Source organism: Austrofundulus limnaeus, unplaced genomic scaffold, assembly GCF_001266775.1.
Source record: "Austrofundulus limnaeus strain Quisiro unplaced genomic scaffold, Austrofundulus_limnaeus-1.0 Scaffold84, whole genome shotgun sequence".
Classification (NCBI taxonomy): Eukaryota; Metazoa; Chordata; class Actinopteri; order Cyprinodontiformes; family Rivulidae; genus Austrofundulus; species Austrofundulus limnaeus.
The window spans coordinates 1,423,737-1,433,720 of record NW_013952486.1 but is presented as its reverse complement, the minus strand read 5'-3'; the positions used below and the strand labels follow the sequence as shown (position 1 = coordinate 1,433,720).

The 9,984-nt window shown below is 38.2% G+C and overlaps 1 protein-coding gene across 1 annotated transcript in view; it reads left to right on the top strand.

Annotated features, from left to right (window-relative positions):
• Positions 1-9,984, top strand: part of itga2.2 (integrin, alpha 2 (CD49B, alpha 2 subunit of VLA-2 receptor), tandem duplicate 2) — a 25,651-nt gene that overhangs the window by 5,823 nt on the left and 9,844 nt on the right. Inside the window, exons 3-18 of the mRNA XM_014011760.1 lie at positions 1,001-1,110; positions 1,468-1,559; positions 1,977-2,091; positions 2,359-2,486; positions 2,565-2,713; positions 2,857-3,007; positions 3,341-3,506; positions 3,586-3,662; positions 3,905-4,043; positions 7,258-7,403; positions 7,494-7,637; positions 7,812-8,015; positions 8,148-8,278; positions 8,411-8,574; positions 9,030-9,181; positions 9,269-9,379. Coding sequence (XP_013867214.1) covers positions 1,001-1,110; positions 1,468-1,559; positions 1,977-2,091; positions 2,359-2,486; positions 2,565-2,713; positions 2,857-3,007; positions 3,341-3,506; positions 3,586-3,662; positions 3,905-4,043; positions 7,258-7,403; positions 7,494-7,637; positions 7,812-8,015; positions 8,148-8,278; positions 8,411-8,574; positions 9,030-9,181; positions 9,269-9,379 — 2,179 coding nt within the window. The remainder of the gene's footprint in view (positions 1-1,000; positions 1,111-1,467; positions 1,560-1,976; positions 2,092-2,358; positions 2,487-2,564; positions 2,714-2,856; positions 3,008-3,340; positions 3,507-3,585; positions 3,663-3,904; positions 4,044-7,257; positions 7,404-7,493; positions 7,638-7,811; positions 8,016-8,147; positions 8,279-8,410; positions 8,575-9,029; positions 9,182-9,268; positions 9,380-9,984) is intronic.

The window sequence follows — 9,984 nt, the reverse complement described above, 5'->3', positions numbered from 1 at the left end:
ATTTTAAAATTAGCAAAATCCCTAAAGCACTAATCAGGAAATTAGTTCCCCTATTAGTGATTTAGTGCTTTAAGGGAACTGCTGGTCAGAAACAGCCAGTAAATGGACTGTACTTGTATAGCGCCTTTCTACCCAACCAGGATACTCAAAAGCGCTTCACACTACAATCTGTGCCCTCATTTACCCATTTGAAGAAATTTTTTGGGGTTGTTTACTAATGACTTAAAGACACTACCAATTGTATAGTCTTTTATTAGGTGAACAGTAATATATTTTTATAATGTGTTATCTCTGATTTAATTTATGATTTTATGTGCAGACTGGGTTGTGGGACTCTTGACCAGGGATTCACACACTCAGGAGGCTGTTAGATACATGCCTGATTTAAAACAACACACATAAGAACTGTGTTCAAACATTAGCGTGAGCAATAATGTCTGACATCTTGACTCCGTATAGAAATAGCCTGCCCCTTTAACATATGTAATGAGGTGGGGTCAGGATGCRAAGAGGTTGGTTACTTGATGTGTTTTTTCCGGGTTCTGGTCACTCTTTAGCTGATGCCTGTCAGAGGCAGATTAAACTGAAGCTAATCAGTCCACAGCTGTGTCCGGATGGTTTTGTATGGCTCACTCAAACATTCACATGTCATTATTAGTAACTGATCTAAACAGGTAAAGTGTAAAGAACCTTGCTYATTTTTTAACACATTCACACAGCACTCTATTAGGTCTCTACAAAGCTAACATATGCAATTATCTATGGAGACTAATCAGTGCCAATCACATTCATACACTGATGAAGTATCTTGCCCAAGGACACAACTGGAGGAGGCAGGGCTGTAGAGCGGCAGAGAGCAAGGATGAGGGAGCTTTAAGGTGTTTTTGTTCACATTTTCATGCTAACCGCGTTGTTATCTCAGAATTACTGCATCTTTAAAGATCATGTGCTTTTTTTAAAAACCTTTTCACAGATAAAGACTGGTTRTGTTTCTCTGCAGGCTCCTGGTCGGTGCTCCATGGAGTGGTTTCTCTGCAAACAGGAAGGGGGATGTTTACAAATGTCCAGTCTCAGGATCCAGAAACAGCTGCGATAAACTCAGTCTGCAAGGTAAGACTTCTTGTTTTGTTGTTCCCTCGACCTATAAATCACCCTTCATATTAAAAGCAGCTCAAGGTGTTTTACAAAATTATGCACAATAAACCCATAATATAAAAACAACAATAACACCCTCCCCCCTCCAAAAAAAATCTACAGGGTCTTGTTAGCTTTTTTTGTTTGTTTTTGTTTTGTTTTGTTTTTTTGTTTGTTTTGTTTTGTTTTTTTGTTTGCAGGAAATCACTTTTTTCCACCAGTGCATGAAATTTATTTAAACATTGAACTCATGGCAGGAAAATAATTGATCAAATAGCAAAGTTATTAACAACTGTAATCTAAACTTCATGATATTTATGATTTTATTTACAGATTCTGTTAGTATTCCAAATGTTAAAAATGTCAACGCTAACATGTCCCTGGGTTTGACTCTGACCTGGATGCCAGCTGTCGATGATTTTCTGGTATGTTCTGGTGTGTGTGTTTTCATAAATATGTTGGAAATCATTTAATTTTTACATTTTTGATTGTAGTTTATCCTGTCAGCTTCAAGCTNCGGACAGGATAATAAAATAATTAGATCTTAATAAATTAATTTGTTTCATCAAGCAGTCTGACACACATTCTTTTAAAAATTACATAAATATGAACATTTTACCTAAAAAGAAGACAGGAAGGAAGGAAGTGCGTTTGTGGTTTATTTAAATTTATTGGCATTGCAGGGAGTAGGGAGCAGTTCAACCTTTTCCTGTATAAATTTGAACTTTTAACATTTTAATGTGAGGTAATTCAGGTTTAAATCAGAACTTTTAATGGCAGCAAAAATACAGAGCATCCATTACTTTTGTGCTTATTCCTCTCTTTTTTTTTTTCCGATGCAGATGTGTGGTCCACTTTGGGGGCAGCAGTGTGGAGACCAAAACTTTTACCCAGGGCTGTGTGCAAAACTGAACCCCTATTTTCAACTTCAACCTGCCTTCTCTCCTGCTGTTCAGAGTGAGCAAATTTACTCTGATCAGTGATTGCTTTAACTTGTGTTTCATCCTTTTTGACTGCTTTCAGGCATCAATGAAACAAAAAACAAAGCTAAAATCACTGTTTGCATCTATTTAAGCATTTGTAAAGTTTTGTGTTTTGTGTCTTGCAAGCAGCAGATGGTTAAATGTAAAATTAAATATTAACTGTGGTAAGTTCAATAGATTTAAACCTGTCTTCAGTTTTATTCTTTGTGCATAAATATTTGTTCCTTCTGTTTGTTTTCAGCGTGTGGCGGGCCGATGGACATTGTGATTGTTTTAGATGGTTCAAACAGCATTTATCCCTGGCCACCAATGACTGACTTCCTGCTGAAGTTAATACCCTCCTTAGACATMGGGCCTCAAAGTACACAGGTGACATGAAATAAATCAGCTTCAGTCTGTCTTTGCTTTGTTCTTTGTCTCATCTTATAATTTTAATGACTATTCCAGATAAGTGTCATCCAGTATGGAGAACGTCCCCAATTTGAATTCAAACTGAATGAATTTAAAACCAAAGCAGAGATGATTGCTGCAGCGAAAAAAATCAACCAGATGTACGGCTCTTTAACAAATACATTCCAGGCAATTCAGTTTGCCAGGTTGGTGTTATGTTTTTTTGTTTTACAGCATTTTATTAAAATGAAAGTGTTTTTCTTATATATTTTTTGTAACTTTTGTCATTCGTAGTTTGTTTAAAAACCACAGCTTTAAAAATGACTTCCTTTGTGTCCTCTCTCTTCAGTCGGGAGGGTTTCAAGGCGACTTACGGCGGGCGACCTGGTGCCGCCAAAGTCTTGGTTGTTGTTACTGATGGCGAGTCACATGATCAGGATTTAAGAGCCACGGTCATTCCTGAGTGTGAGACAAAAGGCATCACACGATTTGGCATTGCGGTACATCCTTTACCATTCACTAACCTTACTGTGACTTTATTGTTGGGGTGTTTGATAATTTCACTTTGCTGGAAAGGGTTTAGGACTGCAGCTTCAACTTAATTTACAAACGTCTCTTAAAATCATGCTCTAGATTGGATGGTGTTACAATAATGTTGGTTTGTTTTCTTGTTTAGTTGTTGGTGAGATATTACAAACAGATTTGCGTAACGTCCTCTAATTATTTTTTGTCAGTTCACCACTTTAAGAGCCGACAGAATCTAAGAAGCAAACCGTTTTGAAATTGTGTGTTTAAAGCTTAAAAATTCTGTGAAACATACGCTTTTTCTGCAGGTCTTGGGTTATTATATCCGAAACAACATAGACACAGAAAGCCTGATTGAAGAAATCAAATCCATTGCTAGTTTACCYACTGAGAAGTTCTTCTTCAACGTGTCAGACGAGGCAGCTCTGTCCACRATCGCTGGAACTTTGGGGAACCGAATCTTCAACATAGAAGGTGAATATTATTTTTTATTTCTGCTCTTGTTGTTCATTCTTTTTTAGTTTGTGGTGTTTAATGCTTTGTTTTTTACTAGGTACTGGGAAAGAAGGTGAAAGCTTCCAGATGGAGATGTCTCAGGTTGGATTCAGCGCTCATTATGCCAAACAGCAGGTACTGCAGACAACAASAGAAATACTGCTGCATGAATTAAGCTATATCTGTTTTAGTCTTCTCTGTGTGTTATTATTGGTAAGTAAAAAAAAATATTTTATGATTGTGTTTGTTTGAGAACCGTACCACCTTTAAGARCATCTCTCCTGTGTACCAGTCATTTAAAGTAGGATTTATCCCTTTTAAGTAAAATAAAACTGTCATTTATTTTAGTTGCTCAACTTGTCTTTGTGCCGATCAAGGATGTGATGATGCTCGGAGCTGTGGGAGCGTACGCCTGGAGCGGGACCGTCGTCCATCAGACGGGCTCTAAAGTAACCATTTTCCCATTCTCTGCCTTTGAGGGGTCACTGCAGGACAGAAATCACAGCTCTTTGTTGGGTAAGCTTTTRCAGTTTTATTCTGCGTTTGACCAGCTGTTTTWTGGGATTGTATCAGTTGAAATCTGCAGCAACGGTGTGGTGTTTGGTAAAGTAAGGATGAATGATTTGACTCTACCTGTATATGAGAGTTAGGTTGGTTTTGGAGAACTGAGACTGAGCAAAGCACCTTCTGAGTGAAAACTATCTCCACCATTAAGATTATATGGTTAGTACCAGGGGTTTAAGCACCAAATTCTGGGCCCTGTACACTCTTGATGTCGGTGGGCCTCTATCCATGCCAGTGCACGAGGTGCATAAGCAAAAAAAGAAAAAAGGGGGGTATTCTTTTAAATACAGAAGCATAATTAGGGTTTTAAGCTACAGTCAGATCAGATTATATTGATGAGTGGTTCTTTCATTCACCAGCTGAATTGATGCATTTGGCCTACCTGTGTTCAAATACCAAAAAACATTATGCTACATCTGGTTTGTGTACTAATGGACTCCGGGACATGCAGCAGCTCTGACGAGGCGCATTGACCACACCAAATTGTTAATATTTAAAAGTTGTAGAGCGACCGAAACGTTTAACCAGCTGAACAGGCCAGCCAGTCAGCAGGCAGACCACGGGAAACCCCCCAGTTCTGTCTGTCCAGGTCCGCCCGCAGCTCTTTCAGCTGTGTCTGGGTTCCACACTTCCTGGTTGCTGTCGGGCGGACTAAACCATTTTGCGCCTCCAAGAGGGGGGCCCCCAGAATGTCCAATATGGTGTGGACAGTAAAATAAAGTTCATTCTCTTAGGTTATGTTATCAGTATATTTGAAATAAATTACTACACCAATTAATTGAAGGGCCCATTTCATTTGGGATAAAATAAATAAATAAATAAAATCAGGACTTCCATGGGCCCCTCTCCCTTCTTGGGCCCTGGGTAGTCAGTCCACATTTCCCCCCACTTCCACGCCCATAGTTAGTACTGTTTGTTTGCCTTTTTGTTGGCAGGCTTATTGAAGCAAAGCATGAACAGTTTTGAAAAATTGACAGAACGTGTGACGGCCTAACAACAGATCAGTCACACCATTAWAACAACCCACATGTGTTGGGCAGGGCCTCTAAAAGAGCTCTGATAAGCTTCAGAACTCCTCTGGGGCGCTTAATACACAAACCACAATCATTACATTGTTGTTCTGTGCATGAAATGTGCAATAAGTCATGCATAACGTCACTTATTATATCCTGTATTCCTACCTTTTGTGATTCTCAAAAACACAAGTTTAAAATGTAAAATAAATTCACACCATCTGAACATTAATAAACGCTGCTGCAGGTTCTTAGCCTTCCAGGACACGGTAATCCTGATAAACAGAACCAAACTGGACTTCCTTTTTATTACTGAAGATGTTTTTCATTTCAAGCTGAATGGTGTGGAGATCAAGGTTTTAAACCACATCAGTTGTTGTGCATGAAATGTTGGGTTAACCCATGCTGTACATGCAAGTGAGGGATTTGCACAAGAGTTAAACAACTTWGAAAATAATTCACAGAACACATTTTAAAAGTACAGTTTTCAGTTTGGAGTTGACAAACCTCCTTTAACAATAAATATGTTCCTTTTTTAGAGTCGAATAAATCGTCCGGTCACCTTTTTGATTCAATTTAACAAGGTGAACAGTAAAACAAACTAAATATGCATACAGTATGCAAAACTAACAGCGTTTTATGTTATTGTGCCTGAAAAGATAATATTAAAAGAAAGAAACTGAATGCATTTGTAAAACTATTATCTCAGAACTTTGTAGACTCACCACTTCTTTATTCTAAAGAAATGTAAAACCTCAACAACAACAAAATGAGTTAAAGAGAGCACTAATGAAACCTCAGATTAGGACATCTTTGGTAGGTTTCTGTGTTTTACAATCAGCCAAGAACCTCCAAAAGTAAAACACTTCTGTATTTTTAAGAATGCAAGAAACCTGTTCCTTTAATTTGTCAAACCGAAACTTTAAAGTCAAAAAGATGTCTACGTCTGGGTGTCAGTATGCTAAATGTAGATTTTAAAAACCACCTGAGAGAGACTCCACACCTGCAGTGAGACAAATTAGCTCTTTAACCACAGCCACTGAAGAAACTAAGGGTGCTTTCACGTCTGACACATTTGGTTGGCTTTAAATAGTCTAGAGTTTGTTTCCCCCGCTGGTCCTGACATTTTATGCACACTCGTGAACCCTGGTGCGGACCAAACAACTGGACCAAGACTCATTTTTGAGGTGGTCTCAGTCCGCTTCTAAACCAACGTGGTGCGGTTTGCTACTGGTTTGAATACAGTCCGGCCTCGAACCAAACCAACTGCAGAAAACATGCACCTTTTTTCGATTTCACCAGCCACCATTGCTAAACAGCATGGTAGCAATTAGCCCTTCAGTGTTGCTAACGCTACACTATGCTACAAACAATGACCCGTTGTGGGTCAGGGTACTCAGATCATCTTCGTCATCCCAAAATTAGTATATCATTGTGAAACTGCTGTTTAATGAGCTGCTCTTGAAATTCTAAATGGTATTACAGTTGTWTCAAYAGCACCAACAGTCCCGCCCTCATCAGTTCTGTCAAATGGAAGCAATGACGTCACCCGTGTGGCATTTTGTTTATAAATTATGGTCTGCTTGCAAAAAAGCACAAAAACTGCACCAAACCAAAAAAAAAAAATAAATAAGTCCAGACAGTGGACCAAAGGACTTTCCTGTTGTGAATACATCTAAATGTCGTAATATTTACCTTGTTTGGCAAAAGGAACATGTTTTCTAGTGTATGTTTTTAGTGATRTTTTCTGATGGAGACAAATACACACATTATTTGTATTATTTGTACAATACCACTTTCAGTTTCCTGCTGGTATAAATGCCAACCCTCGTGGAAAGTTTCAAAAAGTGTTTTTAAGAGACAGAGTTTACTCCAGCAGTTACTTGAAAAGTGTCAAACGTTATATTCTGTTGTGGGTTTAGGTTCACAGGATGTTGGTTTTCTTTGCAAAACAAAGTGGGCATGCACAAAAACCTCTCATTACATTCATTGCATTTGTTTTTGTCGACACATTACATTTCCTTTATTTCTCTGTTTACATTTGTTCAAGTTAAAATTGTAAAATGACTTGACTTCTTATTACTCCACCTAACTTATGGCTGAAGGTTCAGTTAAACGGATAGTTTTCACTTTTTGTGTGTGTTCATCTGCAGGTTACTCTCTAACCACACTGAGCGATGGGTCTGCAGAGTACTTTGTGGCCGGTGCGCCTCGTTCCAATCACTCTGGACAAGTTATTGTCTACACAGTCAGATCTGACAAGCAAACTGCTATCATAGATTCAGAGAGAGGGAAACAGGTACAAACGTCAGGGATTGGTTCGTTCACACTCAGGAGCAAACAGATTTCAGTAAACAGAAAGTAAACAGCCATAACTTGGATGTTGCAGATCGGCTCGTACTTTGGGAGTGTTCTGTGCTCGCTGGACGTGGACATGGACGGGGTGTCAGACCTTCTTCTGGTAGGAGCGCCCATGTACATGAGTGACCTGAAGAGAGAAGAAGGCAGAGTCTATTTGTTCTCTGTCACTAAGGTAACACTGGACGAAAAGCCATTTTTTAGAAACACTTTGCATTTGAGAGACCAATCGTCATGTTGAAACACAAAAATAAGTTCTCATTCATAGTTTCTGCTTCCGTCAYTGGGAGCTTTAGACGGTTGTTTTGGCTCCATCGCTCACAGACTTCTTCTGTGTTTTCATCTGAAGGGTATCCTAAATGAGCAGGGATTCCTCACCGGTCCAGCCCCGACTGAGAATTCACGTTTTGGAATGGCCATTTCTGCCGTTCCTGACCTTGACCTCGACGGTTACAGTGACGTCGTGGTTGGAGCACCACTGGAGGAAAACGGAAAAGGTGTTGTTTACGTCTACAATGGGGACAAGAAGACCTTAAACAAACAGTTCTCGCAGGTAAAGCCAGTGTTTGTGTCTTTAAAGTGGAAGAAAATAATACACAATAATCAGTATTTCATTTTTCTTTTTTTTTTTAATTTAAAAGAAAATCATCTCTACAGTTGTGTGTATGTTATATTTATTTCACAGAGAATCCTTGGCTCCAAACTTGATCCTAACCTTCAGTATTTTGGAAGATCGCTTGATAGCTTCAAAGATCTGAATGGTGATACCATTCCTGACGTCTCCATCGGTGCTTATGGCAAAGTGGTGCAGCTCTGGTGCGTCAAAGCTTTAAACTCAACAAAGAAACAAACATTTTGGACTCGCATGAAATGCGTGTTTAATTAAAACTGAGTGAATTAGTAGATGTGGTGAAGCTGATGTTATTCTGAAACTGAACTTGATTTCAGGTCCAGAGGAGTGGGAGTGGTTACAGCTACAGCTTCATTCAACCCAGATAAAATCAACATTTTCAACAAACTCTGTGATGTTAGTGGACGCAAGCATTCCTGCTTCAACACCAAAGTTTGTTTTGCAGCTTCGTTCAGACCCAAGAAAACTGTGGGGTCCATCGGTAATTCTTTTAATYAGTGATAAAAGATCAGATTTTACAGAAATGTCAGAGTTGCTGTTTTCTCTTTTTCAGCCTTTTCCAAAAGTTGTGAGAACATGATGCTCTCTTTTCTCTTACTTTTAGCAATTTTGTTTTTGTGAGAATGAACTGATCAGTTTGATTAGTTTTGTGCAATTGAAGATGTTGAAAAATAATTCAAATTAACGTTGATGCCATTTTGGCTCTCAAAAATTTAAGGGTTTACATAAATAAAAAACTTAATTCTGCTGGCAAAAAGTCAGCCATAAGTGTGAAAATGTAAAAAGAATATCAAACATACTTTAAAACAAGTATAAATATGAAAAAGTACTGCTCTCTGAATATGTTGTGGGACTGTCAGCTTGCCAGACATTTGGGGAAAATAAAAAAGTATTGCACTTTGATATCAAGCACTCTTACTTTTACCTTTATTTCAGATGTTTCCTACACTTTGACTCTGGATGCTGACCTGCTGGGATCACGAGTGACRTCACGAGGGCTGTTTGTAAAAAACAACGAACGTTACCTGAAAGTTAAACAGACAATCTCATCAGCATCCCAGTGTGTTGAAAACCAGGTTTATGTTCAGGTAAGTGTAAAAACAATGTGCTGACTTTATTTGTATTTTCTGGCTTGGAGACGTTTTGTTCAAGTCTTTTATTTTTGTGTTGAACAGGAAACCCCAGACTTTGTGAATTCCCTCAGTCTGAAAGTTGAAGTCGAGCAGGAGAACGCAGATGTGAACCCGGTTCTCGACATGTTTTCTCCAAACGCTTTTGAATTCTTTGTAAGTAGCGAATACAAAACATTCACTTCTTCTTTTCTTATATTGTTTGATCAACAGGAAGTAGATGAGACAACCTATAAAAATAATAGCGTATGTGTCTCACAGTCATTTAAAATTACACAGTTTTTCCGTGTGATAATTGCTGCCTTGTTTCTCTGAGTCACAAGTTCTGGTTTGAAAAGCAACAAAATTAAATCCAAATCATTGTGGTAGAAATAAAATATGCTTCTTCACCTGAGGCTTTTAAATCTGAGTGCAGCACTTAAACAATGAAACTACCCTTAGCAAAAAGTAGTATTCCTGAAGTTCATTTTAATAAGTATACCACACAACATGAACTTGTAGTGTACTAGAAAGTATATTGATTTATTACTTACTTTGGACTAAATTAAGAACTTTTGTTTGTTTATTAAAAGTATACTATAAGTGTACTGTTCCTATCCTGTCTTTTTAAGTTTACCAAATTATACATTCAAGTACACTCATCTATATACTACTAGTATGCTGCGTATATACAGCGGGTAAAATAAGTATTGAACACGTCACCATTTTTCTCAGTAAATATATTACTAGAGGTGCTAATGACATGAAATTTTCACCAGATG